The sequence below is a fragment of the Convolutriloba macropyga genome, chromosome 6 (assembly GCF_964194025.1).
Source record: "Convolutriloba macropyga chromosome 6, txConMacr16.3, whole genome shotgun sequence".
Classification (NCBI taxonomy): Eukaryota; Metazoa; Xenacoelomorpha; order Acoela; family Convolutidae; genus Convolutriloba; species Convolutriloba macropyga.
In genome coordinates, this window is record NC_134473.1 from 16,171,034 (window position 1) to 16,196,563 (window position 25,530).

General features: G+C 35.6%; 2 protein-coding genes across 4 annotated transcripts in view; one reads left to right on the top strand and one right to left on the bottom strand.

Annotated features, from left to right (window-relative positions):
• The window catches only part of LOC142341521 (uncharacterized), a 133,120-nt gene that overhangs the window by 53,369 nt on the left and 54,221 nt on the right, over positions 1 to 25,530 (bottom strand). The window contains exon 9 of the mRNA XM_075392514.1: positions 13,688 to 13,735. Coding sequence (XP_075248629.1) covers positions 13,688 to 13,735 — 48 coding nt within the window. The remainder of the gene's footprint in view (positions 1 to 13,687; positions 13,736 to 25,530) is intronic.
• LOC142341522 (uncharacterized) lies at positions 12,085 to 25,505 on the top strand. 3 transcript variants are annotated; one of them, XM_075392515.1, is made up of 5 exons: positions 12,085 to 14,621; positions 15,167 to 15,633; positions 19,319 to 19,523; positions 24,494 to 24,623; positions 25,299 to 25,505. In XM_075392515.1, exons 1-5 carry the CDS (start codon positions 14,511 to 14,513, stop codon positions 25,316 to 25,318), a joined length of 933 nt encoding a protein of 310 aa, XP_075248630.1. In that variant the 5' UTR covers positions 12,085 to 14,510; the 3' UTR covers positions 25,319 to 25,505. The 3 variants fall into 3 exon arrangements, with proteins under 3 accessions (XP_075248630.1, XP_075248631.1, XP_075248632.1); XM_075392516.1 differs by lacking the exons at positions 24,494 to 24,623; positions 25,299 to 25,505 and adding an exon at positions 24,090 to 24,486; XM_075392517.1 differs by lacking the exon at positions 24,494 to 24,623 and having other exon boundaries at positions 12,086 to 14,621.

The following is a 25,530-nucleotide window of genomic DNA, read 5'->3' on the forward strand; positions in this document are numbered from 1 at the left end:
CTTAAAACATACCCGGCAGATTGCCGCAAAATAGCCGCCGTTGATTCCAATAAGCATGATTGGGATTGAAAGAAAGATTAAGATTGATTAAGATATTGATTAAGATATTGAAAAAAAGATTTTTGTACAAAAACATTTTTTAAGTCCGATTTATTTTGATGGCATTTCGTAGTTGATAACGTACTTCTGTTTCTTAGAGAGAGGCTACAGGGGCTACTATCAATACTAATAAGCATTAGAGATGGTAACTAAGACTTATAGGAACGACGTTCAAATAGCGGGCATCTAAAATTGGGCTTTATGGGTTTATCCCGTTTCTACTTCTGACTTCAATTTTTATATTGACTCTGTTCATTTTGAATTGCTTTGCTGAGCAACTGATGTTCAAAATCACTTTTAGCAGAATGAGAGAAGAGAGAAACTAGCCTAGAGAAGTCAAAAAGATATCACGCAAATTGTTGAAAAAGCGGCAAAATGAGGTAAAGCGAAACATTTTTTTTATTCGACGAAGTATAAAAAAAATAGGAGCGCTATAATAGCCGGCTGAGAAGATGAGGGCGGCTATTAAAAAACCTGTAGAATACCAATACTCCTTTTCGAGTCGTAAAAACACACATGTTTACAATAATTGCTTCTCTTCGAGAGCAATTAATAATTTAAACAGCTTTTGTTTTTATTCCAAATTTTTTCCCTGCAATTTTGTATCGAAAAAATTTCTTAACAAACATTCTGATTAATGACAGCACTTTTTGGCTTACTATTGAGGTAAAAAACAAACCAATTTAATGCCTTCAGTTGATAGCTAATGGTTCTAATGACTTTGAATGTGTGTTTAAAAAAGTCAGAGTATATTTGAAATGGCACTTTTTGTTCCTCTTTCATTTTAGTCTCATCAATGACAGGTCCTATCCATTTTGTGTTAAAGCAAACAATGCAATCTCTAGTCTTCTTGTTTCAAGTATGGTTTATGATTTGGAGTGTTTTCACAAAAATTTATGATGCAAAAAGAAAATGGAAAATTATTGTGGTTCTTTTCACATTGGCCAACTGATGTTCACGAGACCCAAGTGCCTAAAAAAATCTGTTAATAGCTAATGGTTTCAATTTTTAGTTTTTCGTCAATTGGTTGTGATTAGATTAAAATTATTTGGCTTCAAAAAATTCACCAGCTTTTTGAACTTTGCCAATTTTTGCCGGTCTGAACATTATGTGTGAACGCATATTACCGAGCCTCTTTGTTATTAATTTATACAACAATTTATAGTAAAACCTTCAATTGTGAAAGACAAACTCGTCCAGCTATAACCTTTCTTTTGTTCGCTAAAACCTTTTGTTCAGGCTAGTTTCAAATTAGATTTTGCACTTTGTTAATGAAATTTTATCCTTGTCAGTTTATCTTTTTTGATATGAATGGTCTCCGGTCACTTGCTGCCAAAACGTTAAATTGTCGCAAAACGTTAGCTTGAAACGCTGAATTTATCAATTCTAACATCAATTATATCTATTCTAAGAAATTAAGCAGTGCTTGCTTTTACAGTCGGGTGATACAATTCAAGGCTCCCGGGAAAACAATGACCGAACGGTTAAACAAGCAAACCAAACCAAACACGAGGGAAAAGAAATGTGCACTTGATTTTAGAGAACTTTTGACTGAGTACTGAACTGAAAGAAACATTTTCTCAATCCAATTATCCTCCTACGGCAAGCGGTCGAATTCCTTTGAAGGGTCCCAATTACTTTCAATTTCAGATCAAATAATATCCGAAACGCTATCTCGCCGCTCTCCAATTTTACCGGGAGATTAGACTCAACAAAAATTCATTCAGAATAATTTCGATATAATATATCACTCACAGCATGATTAGAAACCAAAGAGGATCTGAGAAAAAGGTCAGGTCGGAAAATTAAAGATTAAGCCCTTCTCTCTTTCTTTGAAAATGTTTCATTTATGAGAAAAGAAAGAAACAGATTCTATAATATACACACAATGTCTTTCACATTTGACTGTCTGAGGCGAGACCGTCCCATTTAGATAGATATTTGGATAGCTGACGAAAAGCTAGTTGGGCAAATATTGTGGTTACGTAAATAGTGGCAAAACTGAAAGGGGGTATATCCGATATGTTGAAAAGTGAGAGACCCAAGCCAGTAATTGAGTCCTGGAATCCAAATTTGCTTATAATCTATTCCGAGAAAAAAGCTAGGCATATCTAGTTTGTCCAGACGTCCAAGCTGTCAAAAAAGCTTACAACTGGACAGTTTCAAAATACGATAAAAACAACAAAACCCTACCCTCAATCAAGGATCAAGTTTCACAGTTAGCTAAAATGCTCATGCACTTGGTGGTCAGTGACGTAAACATTAACCTCAGTTCCAATATGAACTAAATTCAAAGACAAAATAGAGACGTTTCTTATTGATTTTGAAGCGCACTATCGGCTAGAAATTTTCCTCGCTTAATCATAAAATGACCACCACTTTTAGCCCAACTGACCAAGCAAAATATTATACAGGCTTCTTTTGATTTGTGATTCAATATAGCCAACTAAGATCTGCAATGCTTTAGTGTGACGTATTAACTTGATTTATTTGCAAAATAACTCCAGATATTTTATTAAATAGCTAGCAACAGATCTGAAACCTTAACGGTTGAATTAATAGAATGAAAATCGGGAATAACAAGTACTTGTAAGAATGATATTTAATTTGCTAATATTTTGCTCGTCCTGCATAACAGAAAAAGAATTAGTACATACATTTCTCTCTCAAAGATCTTGCGTAAGAGAGCCATATTTGTCAAACTATTTAGAGCATAACCGACTAAGGTCAGAGACTTTCTCTCGAACGACAAGTGGGAGCTCGATTCTACTGCTCCCTGCTTCAGTCGGGTGGTTGGGGGGGGGGGGGAGAGTAATAAAATTCAATGGGTGGCTACAAACTGCGTCATTAAAGGTTAAAGATTATTATATACCACTAAAACCACTAATAAAATTTAAAAAGGAAAAATGCACCAATTTTGATGCACTTTTCATTTTAATTTTAGTAGTAGTAAAAGTAGTAGTGAACTACCACCACTTGTGAATCAGAGAAATGTAGATCATACAAAGGAAAAAGACAACTGCTTAAATGTCGATCCAAAATAAATAACGCTCAAGCAAATATTTTGCATAAAAAAGACCAACATGTTTTCAATAATTGCTTCAAATTTCGTTTGAGATCAATTAATTAATTAAAATTAAGCAAACAAGTAACAATCAGCAAACTTTAACTAGAGAGTTGCTATGAATATAATAATTCATTAGAGAAAGCAAGAGTAAAAAATCTGTCCTACACTCCAATTATACCAATTATATCCTTGTTAACTACACGCAATTTCTAAGGTAATCAGTCCCTGATTATAAATTCTGAAATCAGTAACAATGTTCAAGAAATGTCAAAAAGGTATATATGTGAAGATGGTCTTCCGAAAAAACTATTGGCAAACAAATTGCAGAAAAAACAGTTCGTTATCAAATGACGAACACCAACTGGAAAAAAGACATGAAAAGTACACATGGGGAAAACCTAGAAAAAAAAACAACATTTGTTGGTTACAAGAATTCCTACAAAATGCTATTTCGCATCAATTACTCTATAACAACCCTTTCAAAATTGGTCTACTCAATCAGTGACCTACCCAAGGCCTGCCAGTCAGACATATCCTAGTCAACAACAAAAACATGAAAAATTACAAGTTTGTATGATTTATTATTTTATATAAACTGCACTTTCAACAATAAAATGTCAACACTTAGCAACAACCCTTATTAAGTATCTGATTAACTAGCAAACACAAATTCCATCAAAAAGCTCGAAATCAGAAGAAATGCAAAAACTCAAAAAACGGACGAAAATGAGCAAGAATTGCATTAACCAACACAACTCACAAACACAAGCCGACTAACGTCGGAGCAATTGCTCTCGAATTACAGGCGGCGCAATTTAATTCAGGGGCTGTAGCCTATAAAAAAATTTTCTTTATGGGTGTGAACACATCAGCCGACGGCAGGATTCGAATCCCGACCTCCTCAGTCCGATTTCGTCACCTCGATGGAGGTATTAACCACTAGCTATCAGGGACTTGTCATCGAGTCTTTAACAATCGGTCTTATTTAACAAACTTTATTTCGGACTGAGAGCAATTGAAATCACTCAAAAACCAAAAAGAAGCGCATGGAAAAGTCACGTGCGAAGTCAAGATTATTCTAGCAGAAAAGCGCAAAACGGTTAAAACAAAAATTTGCATAAAAAAGACACACCTTTACAAAATTTTTCTCATTCGAGAGCAATTTAAAAAAACTTTAAAACTATACGTTAAGTTTTTGTCTTGGAAACTTTTTTCAAACTCCATTGGAGACAGCAGTTGCAATGATCTTTTGTTCGCCTGCAGTTTAGACAGGTTCTATGTGTGTTTCTATCATCAAGTCAGTTGCTGAGTTGCAGACGAGAAAAAATAGACCAAATTAAGGCGCCGCGTGGATAAGAGTTTGTTTGGCTGAGTTATCGAAGCACAATTTCTTCTCACCAGTGAATAGACACGCGAGTAGAACACAAAAATTTGCATAAAAAAGACACGTTTACGATAATTGCTTCTCATTCATTAATCAAATCAAAAGATCCCTAAATACACTAAAAACTGAGCTGAATCATAAGAAGACCCATTGCTATAAAACAATGAAGAAGACGTAAAAAGTGCTTAAAAAGCGCTCCAGAGATTAAATGGGAAAAATAGCTCAAAATATCATTCAAAAGTATATTATTTGCATCAGAAGGTAAACAATCTTCAAAACATAGTATTACTAGCCAAAACAGATGAGACAAACATCTTTAGTTGAAAAACTAAGAGATAAAACAAAAAACCTCTTTGGATAAGCCACACGTGGTAAAAATATTTCACACCGACTTTTCTCGCTCTAGAAAACTGAATGAACAAAAACCAGTCTCTCTTTGCTTCTGATTTAGAATTCTGTTCATCACATTGACCTAAACAATGGTTTTCACGTGCGGCATTTGACTTTGCATCCTGTGAAAAGAGAAGTCACCGATAAAAAAAGATCACCATTACTCCTATTCGAGTCGTAACAAGAGCAGCGCAATATAGCTTTGCTCAGCTTACAACTAGAAAAAAATATCTTGAAGGCCAAAATTCTTTAAGTAAATCCATTAAAAATTTCATATGTCAAAAATAATGCTGCTCTATCCAGCAACACTGATAGACGAACAGAAATCAATTGACGATAATTGGCGACCTATTTATCTAGGCCAGAGCAAATGAATAAATGTATGTAGCCGCAGAATATTTTGAAATTTTTGTTAATTGTTTTGCCTTCAGAGTATTGATAACATCAAAAACGAACAGATATTCCACTTTTATATTTTATTATATTTATAGTTTCTTGGAGATGATGTTGTAATAGACATTTGCCATGTATGGAAAAATGGTCTCGTTTTAAAAGTATTTTTAGTAGATACTAATATCGAACGTCAAATCTAGAAACAGTTAAAAAAATTGTTAAAAGGAAACCAAACTTCTGTATAGGGCATATGCCTTATACATCATTTCCTCTAAAAAAAACTATAAATTAAAAAAACATAGCCAGAAGAATTCCGGAAACGACTCGAAGGAGAAAATTGCCCATACTTATGACTAAACAAATACAACAACTATTGTGAACGCTGAACCTCCACAAATGCCACAAAAAATTTGAGGAAGAATATAAACGGCATTCAAAAACTTAAAGCAAATTGAAAAAAAACTAGAAAAACTTAACGACTTTTTTTTAATAGTACAAGGAAACATAAAGTCGAATAACGTTTCTTTGCAATTAGAGCAATGAAAAGCTCGCAAAACAATGGGCAAGTCATAATAGGCTAAGAAACTTGTCTAAGATTAAAAAAAAAGAAAAACTGCAAAAAATCAAGAAAAATGGTTTAAAATTTCTCAATCTTTCTGACAATTTTCCTAAAAAAAAAAGATATATACCACGAAAACTTTAACCAATTGGTATCTGAATATCCTTTAAATAACAAGCTTCTATTCAAATCCCACTTAAAGCATTAAAACAAAAAAAACAGGCAAAAAAAATCTAAATTTCGTCTAAAAATCAGCAAAACTGATTAAAAAAACCTCCAAATTAGCATTAAACTCAAATTAACTAATTGGAACCTTCAATTCCTATCAAAACAAGCCCAAAACTAATACAACATCATAATCAAACCTCATAACCATCAAAAGTTTCAAAAAACTGCTTTTAAAAGCCGCACGTGAACAAAAAAATTTCGCTCGCTTAGAGAAAAATTTTTCACACATCAATTTCTCGCTCTCTCAAAAACAGCGGTATGAACAAAAACCACTCTCTTTTTGCTCCACTCTTCACTTTTGTTCAGCACCAAATCACTCCAAATTTTTTCACGAGTTTCATTTCCCGTTTCAAAAATCACTCCAATAAAATTGATTAAAAAATGGACTTCTCCAATATTCCTCTTCGGGTCGTAGAAATAAAGTGGAAAACATGCTTTAGTCATTTAGTAATTTAATATCTTTAAGGCAAAAGAATTGACACAAATTCCGAAAACGTTGATGTCGCATGCAATTATTCATTTTTTCAATAGCTTTGATAAATAAGTCGCCATTGTGCGCCACGATTATTATCACTTCAAATTACAAATATAGACGAGATTATTTGATCCTGATATTTCTTGAGCCCTGATATTAACTTCGTCTGGCAGTTAAAGAAACCAGCATTTTCTTCAAATAGCTTTATTTTGATTTTATACTCAACTTGCTTACAAAGAAATGAAAATTTTATTTCCATAGCAGCTTTGTTACTATCCATAGAGTCAAGTCCATACTTGCTATCGAAGATGTTTTTTTTCATATTCAAAATTTTTACAATATGTTACAGTTAACGTTATTAAGACTAACTGTTGTGATAAACTCATCAAATAGTTTCAGAGAAGGAAAATCTCAATGGCCACTGATAATGATTCTCACGCCGGGGGATCTGCCATCGCTTCGATATCTAGGTCACTCCACTATTCCAAGAGGCGACGACAAAGAATGTGCTCTGCCTTAGGTCCCACTGGCGAAAACCTGTTACCTGAAGGTACCATTACTGAAAGTGATGTGTAAATCAAGGAAGCAATTACAAGCGATATAACCAACATAATCCAATCAATCCAAGCTGAAATGAAGAAGACCATCCAAAGAGCAGCTGAAGAGGCTGTCCAATCAATGATGATCCAACTTAATACGGGAATTTAAATATCATTGGCAAACGCAGAGGACTGAGGTGTTCCAGAAAAGCAATCTGAAGCTAAAATCTACAATCGACGATAATACGTGAGAAATGGATGAGAGCAAAGTTGATTCCGACGGACACAAAATTCCTGAAGGTCATGATGTGACAGAAAAGAAAGTGGCAGAAAATGCGGAAGTGCTACAGTCTCCCATGAGAGTCAAAGACATATCCATTGCCAATCGTCTTCCATCACCACGAAAAAACGAAAAGCCAATTATTGTGAAGTTCGTTAGAAGAGTCTCAAAGACTGAAATGATGAAAAAGAAGAAAGCCCTGAATGACAACAATCAGTTTTGTAGTGTCAAGATATTTGAAGACATCACTCAACCAGAACTCATCCTATACAAACACATGAAGATTCACAAATTGAAAGCGCCTGGACCAAAGGGATCACAATTCACTTACATTGGGAAAGCAGACAAAAAGCTATATTAAGTGAATGGACCATGCGGAGCTCGACTGTTCCTTGAATATCTGCTCACCGAGGGTCGAAAAACCTCAACGGATCTGGTGCTAGCGGCGGAAGCCGAGTCTTGAAAGCGCAAAGACTTCGCAACAGGTCATTTTCAATTGCTTGAGTTTTTTGTTTAATATTAACGTGAGATCTCTTAAGAAGCACTCTGAGGACTTGGAAACACTAGTGCCTCAAATCTCACCCATGTATACTCAGTTTATCAGTGACATGGTTAGGAAATAAAGATTATTGCCTGCCCTTTCTTATCAAGGGATACAGTCGATTTATATAAAAAAAATCGCACATCTTAATATGGACCTGAGTCATGCTGCAGATATCGTAACATTATAAAGGACATTTCAAACCCCTTCGATGAGGAAACTTTTGTCGAAATTGAAGGGAAAGGGCGTCGTTTCTTGATTGGAGTTGTTTATAATCCTCCACGTCACAATAAATTGAGTTACAGAGAGGGTAGATGCTTTTCTGAGTGGATTAGCACAGCCAAATAAACAAATAATTCTATGCGGGGATATAAACATCAATCTATTAGACAGCAGCCTTATAATTATTAGTTATTTAACTGCAGTGGAAACAAGTTGCATTCTGCAAGCTCCCCGAAAGCCACTGTAAATATTAACTCCTCTTATTGTTTCGATCAATTTGTACACCAAAATCTGAATCCTGGAGTTTCAGAACTTCAGCGACATTTACCATGTTCTAATAAATTTCGAAAAACAATACCAAGGTGTAAACTGCAAAAATTCCGTAACACAAAGTTCTTAAAATCTGTATCTCAAGTAAAATGCTATCAAGCCTTTTTAGATGAATGTCTTAGGTAATATGGCCATTCGACCCAAGGTAGCATTGATACTGCACAATCATTCAGCACGTAGCGAAATGTTTCTACTAACGTAACTGATCGCTTTGCGCCATTTTTCGAAATCAAAACTAAAAATTCGAATACACCAAAATGCTTCAATAACTAATTCAAAAACTTGAGATAATCGTAATCAAGCACACCGGGCTTGGGCTCAAAATAAAAGTAATGATCACTTACTGTCCAGTCCAAGTGTAATTAATTGCGGGGAAAAATTTAAAAGTAAGTCAAGCTCTCCAATGAGGACTGCTAAAAAAGGTTAAATGTTGTCTGGGAGACAAGGCAAACTTATAAGTTATCAAGTGAACTAAGCGGAATGAAAATTAAGGAAGAGGTCGAGCCAAGACCGCTCGATGGGAGTTAGGCATCGGATGATGCATGCCCCGGTAGACGTTTGCGATAAGTTCAACTTTTACTGGATCGGTGGAAAACTTCAGGCTGCAATTCCTTAATTCACGCCCATAACATTGCCTGAAGGAAATCGGTCGACGCTTCAAGTTACTTTAGTTATCGAATGCAAGGAAAAGAAATATGGAAATATAGCTCTGACTGGAATTGCCTTAGCTGCGGGGTACCGCAAGCGTCCATCCTCGGACCCTTCTAGACCCCTCGGATATTAATATACATTAACGACCTGTCGAGCACATGCTACAAAACTGAAATTTTTCTGTTTACAGAGGACACGAACATAGCAGCCAGAGCTATCGGAAATAGAATTAAGTGAGGACCTGTACGCTAACAAACTAGTTTCAAATTCAGAACAAGGTTCCTCGAAAACGAACACTTGCTGAATTACTATCAAACCAACATCAGCTTCATTATAACGTATAATATGGTGTACGACTGCTGCAGTTTTTCGTCTTTGAATCGCATTCAATTACAACAGGGAAAAACAAACCTATTTTGTTAAAAAAAAAAACGGCGCGATTCGTCTTCGGAGCTTTTCCTCAAAAATCATTTACTTCTGGTATATGAAATGCACATACACGAACTCCTGCTATTCCCCCTCAGGTCAACAATCAATAGGCAACTATGCAGCTCCTCAAAGAGCCTAGATATAAAACAAGAATCAAAAGATATGACTTGTCGTATAGAGCAACCTGATTGTATAACAACCTTAAACGTTAAGGCATTATTACTGATGACTTAACTACCGCATCACAGCAAGATATCACTTCATTCTATCATAAAATTAAAAACCCTTACATCTTGGAAAAATAGCAACTTGTGAATTTTAGACTTGAAGAGTAAAATTCTGGTGGTGTAGGTCCCTCGTGGCCTACACTACTTTTTTTCACTTGGGATTTTTTATGCAAAATAATACAGTCTGAAACTTTCTAGAAGCCGAGATATGGCGTTTTTGGCCTCTGACACCTTAAACACTTAGAAAATTTCCACATTTTTGACGTTTTAAACTTTTTTCTCTTCATTTAATCCAGGGAAAACGCTAGAGAGCCCCAGTTGCTCCGTTGTTTTCCTCTCCATAGCACCACATTCTTATAGAAAAAATTCAATTTTTATGTTATATGTATGTGCTTTTCTTGTGTTTTCTTTATTTGGAGAAATCATTTCTTTCTTTCTTTCTAGGTGACTGAGTTTTCATACCAGGTTCTTGGGCAGAGATTTTTTAAAATCAAGTTTTTAACTGTCCGTTTTATCCTTTGCTATTGAAATGTAAATTCCGTGATGTGACTACTTTTCTTTTTGCAAAACATCAAAAATGAACTGGCACTTAAGAGGTAGAACAATAAATCAGGGTCTTATTTCGTCGGTAGTACGATGCTTCGATGGAGTTACTTTTCCATCTCATTATAGATTTTTTACCGGAACTAACACATCTTCACATGATTGACAGCAAACAGACTCAAACTAGTCCTATTTATCTTTTGAAATATGTAGGAGTTAAAATTGCTACGATGGACACGCTTCTTTAAACAACTATCTGATGTCGGAAGAAATTGTTATTTCGGGTGGGTGGTCAATTGTAGCCTGCTGATGTAGAAAATTAAACAAAAACTGGACAAATTGAAAACATTGCACAATGTAGTCATACAAAACTTTGAAAACTGTCTTTCAAACTTAGCATATTAATAAAGCTCTCAAAAACATTTAATTGCATTTTTCAATTAAAATTTTGGAATAATTTTTGATACAAAATTGCGATTGGCAAAATTACTACTGTAACACTGTTTGGGGATAAGAAAATTTTCAATCAACCACAAAAATTCATATGAAATAATTTTTATGTCTAATTTTGCTCTCATTGCTTCAGAATGCTTTCATAGTTTAACCATACTTGTATATTTTCAAAAGCAAATGCTATATTACACAGACGTTCCAAGAAAACCAGGTTCACAATATTCCTAGACATTATTTCGTCAAATATTCCAGAAAATGGCTCACAGAGCAGGGCAAACAATTTTCCATTAAGTTGAACTCTTCATACGTTTTACATTTCTTGGGGCTTTTAAAAAGTTATTAGCTGCTTGTGCTAGTTCATGAAATTAACGGCCGGGTTGCTGTTTAAAATGAGACAAATTCGCGGTGCCAAGAAAGTCGTAACCGTTAAAACATAACTTTATTTTGTCTATTTTTTAGGAGACACTAAAATATATATTCAGTTAATGTAACAACCAGTATTGCCATAAATTTCAGGTTGTGACGTCAGCAAAAGTCTAATTTTCGATTACAGTGTTATGCAATCTCACATGTGCTAATGGACATAAAACTTGACACGCGTAGATAAAACTCACTTTTGCCATAAGGTCGCAATTTATTGACACTGATTTTGCGTCAACTGAAGTTAACTTTCATCAACATGTTCAAAAAATAGACAGAACAAAAGTTTAACTAATTCCTCCTATAGAAAAGGAATTCCCCAAAGCAAAAAATGTGAAACAGTAAACTGTACAAAGCCCCCTCTGTCCTTCAATTCACTTTATTGCAAAATTAGTCGAGTTATTTTACGGTTTTGTCGCAGTTAGTGTGTTTACGTTGTTAAGTACCAAATATGACTTGCTAACTACCCCCGTAGGAAAAACATACCCGCACAAACAAGTTGAAAGTTCAATCTTCCTTAGTTTAAATTGAAGCGGTTTCCATTTTAGCAGAATTAGGCATTTTGTCCAGCAGTAACTCCAATGCACTAAAAATTCCACGCCTGTTACACCGATACTGATTCGAAAATAATGGCCAATTAGGACAAAATAGGCCATTTAAATTATCCGACACTTAACACCCCAGCTTCAACACCCCCCCCCCCCCCCAAAAAAAAAGCAGTCCTATATAGATCGATCTTCCGCCAATATTACTAAGTATTTCCAAATAGAGAGAGGATACTATAATGAAAAAACCTTTTGACCTTGTCAAAATTTGAAGATTTCGAAATCTTCATAAAATGTACAGTTATCACCAACATACTGTAAAATACCACACATCTAAGCAGAAAAGAGAAAATCTTTTCCTCTTTCCCGACTTTGTTATTAAGTCAATCAAACGAATCTTTTCAAATAAAACAAAAATGCACTTCAAATCTTTTACCATGATTCTATAGCCGAATTGTTAACGTATAAAGAATACGCTGAAGGATAAAATTCAATATCGGCCCTCCAAATTTTCGGTCAAATATCATAGTTGTAAAAATTATAATGAATGAAAACAGCAAACCCACCAACCAGAAATTACAATTCTTTTAGCAAAGCAACCCAGTTATGTTTTTGCCCTCAAACTTGCGAGTGGCGAAAATAGAGAGGAAACTCGCGTGACAGAGTTATAACTATTCAAGTTATTACAAAGTTATAAGCCGTCCGTTCTGGACTGATCTGTGACGACCTTGAGTAGTACAACGTTAATCTCAAAGTGTACGGTTAGAATAACAATGCGGGAGAAACAAATTTCCAAACTCACAGACTCCCTCAGTTGTAATAACTGAGTTGAAACAACAAAATTGACTGAAATTACAAAATTCATTTCCAATTGACGCTCCCCTTTCCAGTTCTGAACTTGGTCATGCGTTTCCCCAAATTGCAACTACTTTCAACCTAACAAACCAGTCGGTCCTTCAAAACTAGGCAAAGATTTCCTAAATTGGCAAAAATTTGTTCAAACCTTGACCAATCCACAATAACCTAGAGAACATTTCTGACTTTCAAATAACTTCGAACCACCCAGCGGATTTTTGGGTTGCACTTATTGGGCTATATTTCCTTCCTTTTGATACGAATGTTTTGAAACATTTTGAATGTGGTGTTTTTGGCAACTTTACACCAATCTTCACACGTCTTTGATGCTAGCAATTTATAACCCGGGAAATTATATAAAATCAGTCCCCTCTCAGCCCAGGAAAAGGTTCCAACTAAACCCAGAAAAGGTGCTGCCATTCTCAGAAATTGTTATGTTCAAATGTCAGATTGTGATCAAACTGAAAATTTAAGCCACCCGTTTCTTCAGCTTTCATTTCTTAAGTCTCCTTTCATTTTTCTCTCCCTCTTGCTTCTTATTCTCTATTTCAGCTCTTAACACAACCAAAAGGAGACACTCAAGCCAATTTGAAAGTTTCAAGTTACTGTTTCAAATCACTCCCAGTTTCAAATTTCTCACCCAAGTTACAACTTTTTCTATTCCCTTCCCAACTATTTTTTGCAGCTTTGAGATTTGCTCTTTTTGCAACACAGTGAGTGAACTTTGGAATTGCAATAGTAAGGTTCATCTCATCCAGTTTTCATCCACCCGAACCAATTAGCAAGATAGTGAAAAAAAACCCTGAAATTCTCATAGTCAAATTGCTTTTATTTCCTGTTTGTCGGAGTTCAAAAACATCCGGGTTAGCCAATGGATAATAATCGCGTTATCAAAAGCATTTACCCCAACTTTGCCTATTAGGTGTTAGCAATAATAAGCAGGCGTAATATTTATATTTGATTCCAGGTGCTTATTTTACAAAACCATTTTTTTGGAATTTCGACCCTAGTTTCGGATGTAATCTGCAGATATGAATTGATTATGATTGATGCTCACCTGTGTGATTTGGGTAACGACACGTTGCGCCTCTTCTGCTAATTGAACCTAAAACAAACAAGAAAACATCTATTACCACAAATCCTGCCAATTATAGCATAAATACCGATCGCAATTTTGAATTAATTTCTCTTTCGGCCACTATCTTTTCATTAATGGTTGAAATTTATTCAATTTCAGACCTATTTCACGCAACTTTCTGCTCAGACCACCAACTGTCGCAAAGCATACTTGCAATTAATTTCTGACGTATTAATTATACAAGATTTGACAAATGACACTTTGATTACAATCTCCAATTGAGCAAAAATTTGAACTAATTGCACAGAATTACATCTTGAAACCAATTCCACCTACCGCTGAAATTTTGATCAAAATACAATAACCAAAATCGCTAATTTGTTGAAGTGGAACCCTATCATTGGAACAACACATAGTGGAAACTAAAATTGACAACTTTCCGGAGGGATCTTGAAGTTTCGACAAAATCGAATTCACTCTTATTACAATTGAAGTCAATTATTCCTAAAGAAAATTCAGAGATCTAGACAATAGAAGTTACTGCTCGAAATACCTGCAAATATCTTCCAACCTCGTAAATATTCCTCCAGAACCTTATCAATTTAAGACCTAATCGACAAAATAAGTCATTTTCATTTAACTGACTACGAACGGCTATTGTTGTTGACGGGACATCAAATAGCTAATGACTCGAGCCACTAATTGGCGACTGCAAAAACTCATTGAAACTCACCAAAATCATATCGTTTCCCGTTCTCGTTTGCCGAGGAGCCATTCTCGACAGTTGAGACACTTGGTCTGAATGAGACCTAATCAACATGCTCACCCACATTCTGGGACATCAACCATCACCCGAGTTAAGAACGAGAACTCTGCTCTACGAGCATACCAAAGACGAACCTCGACATTGCACGTACGTTCAAAGCATTTTCACCAAAACTCATGTACGCAAAATATCCAAGTGTATTAGCTCAAAAATCACTGGTGGGGGAAGCGCAAAACAAGGTGCTACGTGTGGAATGAGATGGAGGATGTGAAGTTGGGGCAAGGGAAGCAGGGTGGGGAAGCAGGGGAGGGGGTTAAGCTGAGGGGAGGCCAAACTCTAGCCACCTTTCGCAATATTATTTTGTCTCTTAATCAGTTTTGGTGAATCGCATTTTTACTGACGAAAAGGACGACAAAACTATCGGATGAAAAGTTGGGAGTGTAAATAAAACAACATAAAAAGTTCAGCAGGACCAAAATAATTGCAAAAATTCGTTTGAGAGCAATTAAAAACGTTTCTTCAATTTTCACAATCGAATTAATCAAGTGATTTTCATCGCTCATTCTCTTCGATTTGCTTTTCAAGAGTAGTAGCCTTTTAAAACGATAAAAAATATGCTATACAAAATATAATTCTTAGAAGCCAGGAATGCGTCCGATAGAAAACAATCGTGCAATATTTTAACTTTTCAGGTTCGCTCGACATTGCTGATTGCAATGTACACACTTGTACTAAGTGGCTTCATTCCGATACTAACAATCGCTGAGGCATACTCGGTCATTTATCACTCAGACGGCATGCCCACAGCAGACAAGGACCCAAATGGCAACGCAGAGGACTCTTCCAGTTTTCGTCAGCCGAACTCTGGCAGCATTGAACTAACCTCTTTTCGCTCTTCTATTGGATATCAGGACCGCGGTGCGTTTTCACCTCCAGATAGCTCACGGCTTAAGTACAGGAGCGGCCGAATAAGACATGATCTTCAAAAAGCAAGCAGTCAACTCAGAATCTCAGAAGAAGGGTCTGACAGTTTATTATCTTCATCAGACTACGACTACCAAATAGGTGATGGCGGGGTTCAAATGACGTGGTCAAATGCTATTCTGGGAGCATTGTTTGGCTGCTCAATGTTTTTCTTGGCATTCATCCTCATCATAACGTTAGTCCAAACTACAATGCATTAAGACGGTTCTTGATGAAGGGTCGAGAATGAATTTGATCGCAGTACCCATTGTCATTGGCTTCAAGCCAATTACCATTTTTTTCACATCCAAATTTGGCTCAATTTTAGCCTTTTGATACCAAAATGATCCTTTTTGCAGTCAAGCAACATGTTAGTGGATATGAATATTCTACACATGGTTTTCTTAGCACATTTTCACATAACATCGTTTTCTATCCTCAACAGCCGAAGAGTCGGTACACAATAGGTTTCGGTGGTTATCAAAAATTAGGGCGTTAAGACACTCGCTCGTAAACAAAAATTTACCACGAAAACTGTCACAAAGATTGCTTCTCACGACCTCAATTGGGAGTGAAACCAGGTAGGAAAGTCAAAAGTTGATTAGACATTTTTGAAAACAAAAACTTATGCAAGCAAGCGCACGATTTCGCTTGCATAGGGTAGTAAGGTTTAACTACTTCATGGTGAAAATAAAAGGATTAAAAAACCAGCTAGCAATGCAATAAAACAAAGTAGAGTAATAAAGTTATGTAAAAAGAGATCCACGGATTTATCACGTTTCCACTTTGATTTGTTTTCGACTTTGACCGCATAATTTGGATCGTTTTACTAGGTTTACTCCTCTTGAAAGGCAAATGGAATAGAATGAGCGAAGAAAGAATATAACCTAAAGCACTAGAACAATTTCACGAAAAATTTTTGTGAACACGTTTTAGTTATAGAAAACCAAATTTAGTTATAGAAAACCCCCTGCTATTTTTGCTATACATCAATGACTTACCGGACTCTATAGAACACAGCAAAGTTACACTTTATGCGGATGATACTGTAATTTTTGCTAATTCTTCAAACGCAACATCTCAAGAAAAGTTACAAAAAGATCTTAGTGATGCAGATGACTGGTGTAATAGAGACAAGCTCACCATCAACACTATAAAAAGCGAAGTAATCTTGTTTGGACGTCAAAAAACCAATCTCAACTTGTCTCTGCAAAATTGCAGACTGGAAACTGTTTCACAGTTTAAGTACCTAGGAATTATGTTGGACGCAAAGCTGAACTTTGAGTCTCATATAAACGAAGTGTTGAAAAAACGCTTTAATGGTTTAATGTACCGTGCAAGAGACTGTTTTTCAAAGTCTTCTTTGTTGCGGTCATATCAAACATACTGTAAACCAATTATCATGTACGGTCTTTTAGCTTATGGTTCGGCTGCTAAATCAAAAATAGACAAAATTCTTTCAATGCAGAATAAAATTTTGCGCACCATTTTTAACAAAAGTAGATCAGATCATGTTCAGCATCTTTTTGAATCCTATGAAATTGAAACCTTCTATGACTTATTTTTTGATCAACTCTTTACCAAAGCTCTTTGTCAGTAATTCAAAATTTTGTGCATAAAATTGAATATCTGGGACGACTTGCTACAAAATAATCAACGAATTACGCGGAACTCCTCTCGTGGTCTGTTCAAACCACTTAAGCATCGAACAAAAACCAAGGAAAAGTCGGTGAATAATAGTATTAGAAAGGCATTGAATTTTCTTCTCGACCATGGTTTGCTGGAAAATTTCCCTTCGACGGTTACGTGCAAAGATGTGAAACGAGAAATGAAAAACACTGAAAGTATATATTAAGGATAATGCTACTCTGGTGAGCTTGTGTTTTACGTAGAATTGCACAGCTCTGTTGCTGATGGTTTTGAGGGCACAATTTAAAGAGCTGTTGAGCTCGTTTTCTGTCCCTGTGGAGTCACTGTACATTTTTCTTGTGTGTATTGCTGACCTTCTACTAAATTTAATTTAATTTAATTTAATTTCTGATCATCAAAGTTGAAGACACATAGCATGAAGACCCACCCTTCATAACAACCAAGGAAAATAACAAAAATTTCAAAGAACTCTTTCAAAGATTCAAGGAAAATTCTCATAGCGAAGAATGAACTTAATAGCAAAAAAATTCATAAAAAGAGAACGGATAATAAAAGAGGACGGAAAAGTAATTACACGGTTATGTTTCTACTGCAGTAAAAAAAAGATAGAAAAAGGAACTAAAAGACACCTTTCCTTCATTCCGTACATGCGAAAGAGAACCTTAAGGCAATAAGAAAGGCTTTAGGTGAAATCTGAGGGAAAAAAATATAAATTCACTCATTTCTTCGGGTCAAGTGAGGTTTAAAATCTTTCATAACAAGTTTCGGAAGAATTGCTCTCAAACGACTGGCGAGCTAAACAAATTAGAAGGGGGCGTAGGTTAGCAAAAGCTTAATGGTGAAAAAACTTTTTACTAGGAAGGGGTTCAATCCCGCGACCTTTTGCTTGAGAGGTATAGACACTTACCACTACGCTAGACGGGCTATGTACCGTCAGCTCTCATAAGCGGTTTTGGTTATAGCAACGAGTGCTTAATTTATGAATGCGTGCAACTCAAATCATTCAAAGAGAATTAAAAAGTCAAAGTCAAGCGTGAAAAAGTCACTCCAGAATTGAAATCGAATGAATTTCTAGAATACGGTCAAGCGAAAGCTATGCATAAGAAAGACACACATTTACAATAATTGGTTCAAACTCGGTTCGACATCGATTAATAAATAACATAACTTGACATAAGTAACTAACATAAATACTTTAGTAATTAACTAACACAACCACGCTAGTTAATTCGAATTATTGTCAAACGATCGAAGGTGACTCATTTGTGCATTAATTAATCTGGGGAGGGGTCATAAGGTCATTCAAAGCCTTACATTGATGATATTAGAACTTAGGACTGACGAGTCAAACGTTCAGACAAAAAAGAATTCAGCGAAAAAGACTTTCTTAGAGACCTATAAGGCGTAAGGATTTACGAAATGCCATCCGAGCGTTACCTCTTTATCCCGTATTAGGACCAAAGTCAAATGGATCAGACGAAAAATCGGTCAAGCAAACAATTGCATAAAGACTAACGGGACTAAGATATTGCTAAAAACTTCGTCTGAGATCTACTAATTTTTTTTAAAAAAGAGAAAACTCAAAACAAAAATTTAAAACACGGGACTCAAAACTGCGAAATCGTTGCTCTCGCCTTAGAATTCAGCTTTCCAGGCAACGTGAGCACACTTTGATTTAGCAAGACAAGCAAAACCAACATGAAGGCACACCGCATTAATGCGCTCTGTCTTGAAAAGCTTACCCTTTTCAATATCGAAGACATCTCATAAAAAATTTACATGCATATGGCCTAAAACACAACTTCCAATGGTAGGGCGAATTGCTCTCAAACTACCGGCTGTCTTCAGTAGTGCCCAGTTGAGGCTTAGGCTTGCTAGCATTAAGGGTGTGAGTGAGTGGGGTCAAACTTTTTAGATTAAGAACCGCCCTTCACAGCATAAAATTGTCTCCTCAACACACTTTTGGTTAATATCATTCTTAGAGACCGGTAAGGTGTAAGGATTTAAGAAATGCCCCCCCCCCCCCCGAGCCTTACCTGTTTATCCCATTTTTGAGGACGAAAAGTCAAATGGCTCAGACAAGAAATCGTATTTAAAAGACCACAGGACTAATTGCTACAAACTTCGTTTGAGAGCAAATAATTACATTACCTTATGAAATCTTATTCTTGGACTCAAAAAAAAACACGAAGCGAAATAATAATCTGAACTAAATTAGTGATCAATTTCAGCGCCCTGGCTTCAATCCGTGCTATTGATTACTACGTATTTGGTCGAAAAGACATCAGAAAGGAACTACTGAGTGGAGACGAGGACAGTGGTGGTGATGGAGGACCCATCTGGAAGTGTATGAATGCTTGGAAGCCAAATGAGAAAATGGGACAAGGCCAACCCAGCCCCAAACCCCAAATGTGGAAATCGCAGATGTTTCACGTGGTAAGAGCTACGTTTTAGTATGAATTAGAACCACTAGAGACAGGCGGCAGTTTCTTTTATAGCTTTAAAAGATACACTTGGGTCGAACCATGGAATCATTAAGCAGAAACTGTTGTGCTGCAAAAATTGATAGTTTTATTAACCTTAAACGATATTGCGTCTTCAACCGATAAATAAAATTTACTCCCTTTCGAGGCAAACCGGCGACATTTAACAGTTTTTCCACCTTGAGAAAAGTGGATGTTTCATGAGAATGCATGTTAATTGTTTTTACCCGTAATCCCGCCTGGTCGAACTTTTCAAACAGTCGTAAAAAAAATCGGAACATCCAAAACGATCTTTGAAGGAGTCGCATAACAGAGACATTTTCGTATTTAATAAAACGAATACACTTCTTTGAAAACCTGGTTAGCCTGGAGGAGGGGTACGCGGCTAAAGAGTTCACTTTGATGCTTCAAATGACGTCAATAGAGGTTATAATAAACCTCAATTAAGATTTAATTAAGATAACCACAATTAAGATTAAAACTTTTAATTTCACTTTCAGTAGTACACTGCCACCAATTGAGTTCAGCTGCCTAAAATTGTAATGAGAGAAATTGCTATCACGCAAAACGTCAAAGGTGTAAAATTCAATCCAAAAGACAAAACGTTGAAGCAAAAATACTGCATCAAAAGGCACACACTTTTACATTAATTGCTTTAAATTCGTTCGAAAGAAAATAAAACGCGCCTTTAGGTAGTTGATTTAAAATGGTTCACGCCTCTCATTGCAACCCAAAAACAAAAAAGCCCCTCTAGCTTGTTACTTAAAATGGTTCTCGGCTCTTTTTGCAACATTATTCTGAGTTAAATGTTAGCTGGAATTCTTTAGTCGTGAAAAAAGTTCACAAGCTTACTCGTGCCTCTACGTTATAGACTGTTCAATCAAAGTCGTTTATTAAAAAAAAGAGCTGAATAACAGAAAACTTACAAATACTGAAAAATGGTAGCCTGGAAAAACTACACGAGTGTTCCTTGCTTTCAAAATTTCCATTGGTATTCCCGTTTTTAAAAGTATGTTTCAACAGGAAAAGCTTCTGTTTCATGATATTTCTGCCTTTCGACAGTAAAAAAGCGATTGCTGTGAATAGTAATCGTTGATAAATTTCAAAACCAATGAAAAAAACATAGCCGGTAGAAAACCGGAAACGACTGTGTAGAAAAATTGTGTAGGTGTTTGGGATAGGTGATGTGGGAGGGGGCAAGGTGTGGGGGAAGAATGGTTGGGGGGTAGTTTAGATAGGTTGGAGGGACGTATATGATCGTCTCAAAATTTCTCGAAATGACCTTTTACCCTTGAATATAACCATCAGTTCTACACTAAGCTTATTTTACAGTCCATTGTTCGAAAACAGAAGTCAACGTTCTAAATCAGAAATCAATGTTCGAAAAAAAATTCAAATTTTAAGTCAGGACCAGCTAAAAAAACCTACAGAATCAATACTCCTCTTCGAGTCGTAAAAACATTAGTAAACTGAAAAACAATAGCCCCAAAAAGCAGTAAAACCACTTCAATAAGATACTCCAACCATTAAACTAATCATCTGACCTAGCTGACTCAGCGATAAGTAAATACAACCTATGTTCTTTCAGAAACTTGAATTGTGCAACAATTCAAGTTTCTGACAATTCAGACATACGTTTACAATAATTGCTTCAAACTTCGTTCGGGAGCAATTAAAAAATATATATATTTTTTTCAACAGTCAGCAGAAAAAAAAACTCAATTTGGCAAGCAAGTTTGCTGCATTACGAATTGTTTGCTTTCGTAGCTGTTGTCCAGAACAAATGGTTGACTGCAGATAATTTTTCACCAACTAAAATGCGACTACTTTCGGCAAAATTGCTCTCAAACAAATGCCGGTAGGACGGCTTTTGTAGTAACTAGTTCATTCAGTGAACCAGCAGCTTCTGTGAACCGGACACTTGCAAGCGGCTGGGTGGGGTTGGAACAAGGACAGAGGGATGGTGTTGGGAAGTGAGTTACTTTTTGAGGGGCAAAGGTTCAAAAATTCTAAAAATTACAATGATTTTATGTCTCCTCAGCAGTTTCAATAAATCAAATTATTAGAATCCGCACAGAATCTAGATCCCTTCGTGCTATAATAGTTTATCCGTTTCTTATGACGAAAGTTACCAAAATTCGTGAAAACACCGCAGACGAAAAATCACAAAATATAGCTGACAGATTGTAAGAAAATAGCCACAATACCTTTGTAGATCTGCAGTCTCAAAATTAGTAAAAAATATTAAAAGAAGAAGAGCAAAAAAGAAAATAACCTTCAATTAGAGTGACACACATTCACTTGACCTTATCTCTTTGAACTAAAGTGAAGAAAAGTCAAATTCAGAGCGAGGAAGTCATTTTTGAGAGTGAGGTAGGTCACATGTGACCAAAAACTTAATTACGAGAATGGAATAATTCACTCTAAAAAGAGTAAAAAATGATGTCACGTACGCAATTCAGTTGAAATTGCATGAAAAATGAAAAAGCAGATCTGAAGTGGTTGTGACGTCATATGGTCGTAACAAAAATCTTGACGACGAAATAAAAAACATAGCAAGACAAGTCCTGAATTACAAAAGAAAGAATTGAATTAAATAATGACCTGACCATTTTTATTTCTACAGCAAAATTGAAATAAAGGCAAAAAAAACCATGACCCAAAATGCGCAAAAGTTAAAAAAAATCTAGAAACAATTAAAAAATTTCGTTCTCCAAGATCTAGTGTTTTGCGAAACCAAAACATTTTTCACACTTAAGAAAACACTTAGCCTACGCATCCTTAGAATGAGTATATAAAACAACAACCTCGTGGGAATCAATGACAGACAGCTCTATTTCCGCAAAACTAAAGAAGTTGGAGGAAATTTAAAAAAAATCCCACAAAATTAGGGAAAACAGTTCGAAAACAAACAGTGCCTCAATCATTGAAAAACTTAACTAGATATTAAAGAAATCACGCAACACTAAAAAGCCAATGAGAACTGTAATTATTTGAGGTCAGCGACAAGACCTTAAGAAAATCAACAAAGAAGGCAAGGCTAAGAAAATAACATTTCGATTCTTAAATTTGTTAAAATAACAAATGATTCGAATGAATTTATGTATTTAATAGATACAACTTTTTCTCATTGGAAACCAAATAAATCTCTTATAAACGACACCAAATTATTTGACAGTAAAAATACAACCAATTGTTACAAAAAACCAGAGATCTGGCTTCTACTTTTTGATCATTAACAGTATAAAAGTCATCAAAATCTTTAGCAACACACGGAGCGAACTTTCTCAGTTGAATAAATTGACATTACCAATCAATGGGACCTGTCACTATTGAGAGGGAGTGAGTAGACAGCAACAAGTACAACAAGTACATGCGAAACTGAAAAATTCACCAGTATTTTTGAAAACGAACAGCCTAGAAATCATAGCAAGCAATATCAATTACCTTTAATGATTAACTCGATTCATTTATGCATACTTAGCAACTGATGAGAACTCTCATTAATGAAACTAGGAGAAGACAACAAGGTGACGATAAAAAAAACTCAAGAGGCAAAAAATTTAAAAAAAGACTTTCTTGAAAACAATTAGTGTCAAAGTCAGAGCAATCAATAGATATATAATATAAAATTAAATAATTAAATCAATTAACAAAATCACTATTAGAAACCTATGAGACATTTCCCTATTGCGAATAAACGATAACACTGCGAATTTTGAGACTCAACTCAAAATTCACAAAAAATTTCTAAGAACAAGTGTAAACACAGCCAGCATATTGCCGGAAAATATCCGCCGTTGATTTGCATAACCAAGATGGGGATTGAAAGAAGAGAAAAAAAACTAATAAAAAAAAGGATTTTTGTAAACAATTAATTTTAAAGTGCGAACTATTTTGATGTCATTTTGGAGCTGAACATACTCCTGTTTCGTAGTGAGACGACACAGGGGCTAGTATTAATACCAATAAGCATTAGAGATGGTAGCTAAGAACAAAGTTCGAGTAACGGGCATCTAAAATTTGGCTTTATGGGTTTATCCCGTTTCTATTTCTGAATTCTTTTTTGACACTGACTCTGTTCTGTTCATTTTGAACTCCTTTGCTGGGCAACTGCTGTCTAAAGACACTTTTAGTAGAATGAGAGAAGAATGAAACTAGCCTAGAAAAGTCAAGAAACTTCACGCAAATTGTTGAACAGGGCTAAGCTAAAACGATTGCTAAAAAGTTGTGAAAATAGACGAAAAAAAAATTTCCAAAAACTTTGTTTTAAAGTAACTAATTGCTCTAAATTTGATATCTTGTTTAAATTAAGACAAATATTAGTGCATTCAGATTAATAAAATGGGGCTGAGCCAAATGTATTTTAAAACCTTACTTCATCGCAAAATTTGAGTAGCTTCATTCGTCTAAAAATTTGTTCAAGACGAGAGAAAATATGATCTGCAAGCGCAAATAACGGGGCCTCGTAGGCTGTCACTGTAAGTATGTTAAAAAACATGCCATGCTTTCTTTTTAGCAACTCCAAAAGAAATTTATCTCTAAATCACGAAGATAGATTGGGAAACACGCTGAGCCTTCCTGAATTCTTCCAGCTAAGTTTCTACTTATGCACAACTAAGATGACAAAAACGAATTTATTTTCCGATCTAAAGCAAATGCACTTTAACCTCGGCGAATTGCATAGCAGCACTTAGCTTTAAACAGCTCTTTGTTTGGGAAGTGGTGAAGTGCCTTCATTTTCGAAACTCGGCAGCGACTCAAAATTTTTTGCCATCTCCGTTTATTAACCTGGATACCTCCGGTTGTCAATTTAGTTATCTCCGGTTTAAATTAACATCAAGAAAAGACATAAGAAACATGTAAAATACACTTTATTATCGTGTCACGCATATCTAAATAAAATGGGTGTTTTGATGACAGGTCGAGTATAAAAACATAAGGGCGGGCAGCCGAAGAGGTTTGAATGCCTCTGGTTCTCGCGGAGCTACATCTGGTGGCATGTCCAGTCACAGCCACCATTCACGTATACACTGTGCTGGCCCATTCTCAGGTGCACTCAATACCCTAACCCCCGATAGGGTTGGCTAGCTATAACCACTGTCAATAAAAGTTGTAGTAACGCGATCCCATTGAATTTGAAAATTAATTGGCGTTGTCAAATATTAGCGTAGTACGATTGCATGAAGTATACTGCTAAAAATGGATCGTCTCGTAAGAAGTTTCTTACGTAAGTTGGTATATGTTACATTGACATGCATCACAGATTTATTGAGCACAAAATTTAAGAAAACCTCCAAAAGACCACTTTTCGAAAGACATTCTTTCTATTTCGTTAAATTTTTTTTTTCAATTTCTACACGAAATTGGCTATCGTCAAGCAAACCATTTTCTAATTTGGCGTAAAATAGGGATCAACCTTAGGATCTAGTACAATCTTGACCAACTAAGGAATCCGATAATTCGAAATTTAAACACAATCAGAACCTGTGCAAGCACGACATTACAGTGTTAAAACTGACTTTTCAGTTCAACGTTGCTTTGCTTATCACCAACTTACAGGGATAACGTGAGACTAAGGTGATTTTGTAACACATTGTGGCATTTTACAGTAGTTTAGTTTCGCACACGTTTGCAGGATAAAACAGTTTTGGTGTTCGGGTGTCGTTTCAATTAACTCTGTAGAGAATTAACTTGTTTAAAAATCAACTTGTAAAATTTGTTTCAGTGAGTTCTGCGCGGGCGTGAACAAGAAATCATCAAGAAAATACCCTCATAGAAGCTATCAATTTAGAAGTTGATCTTACTATCTCAGACATTCAAGATGAATTCACTTACGCACGTACATTCTGTAAAAGAAAACTGCTATTATTTACTATTTAAGCTTGCGATTCACGACGTGACAGTATTTGAACTAATTCGGAGTTAGTTAGGCACTTGGAGAAACAAAAATTATCCAA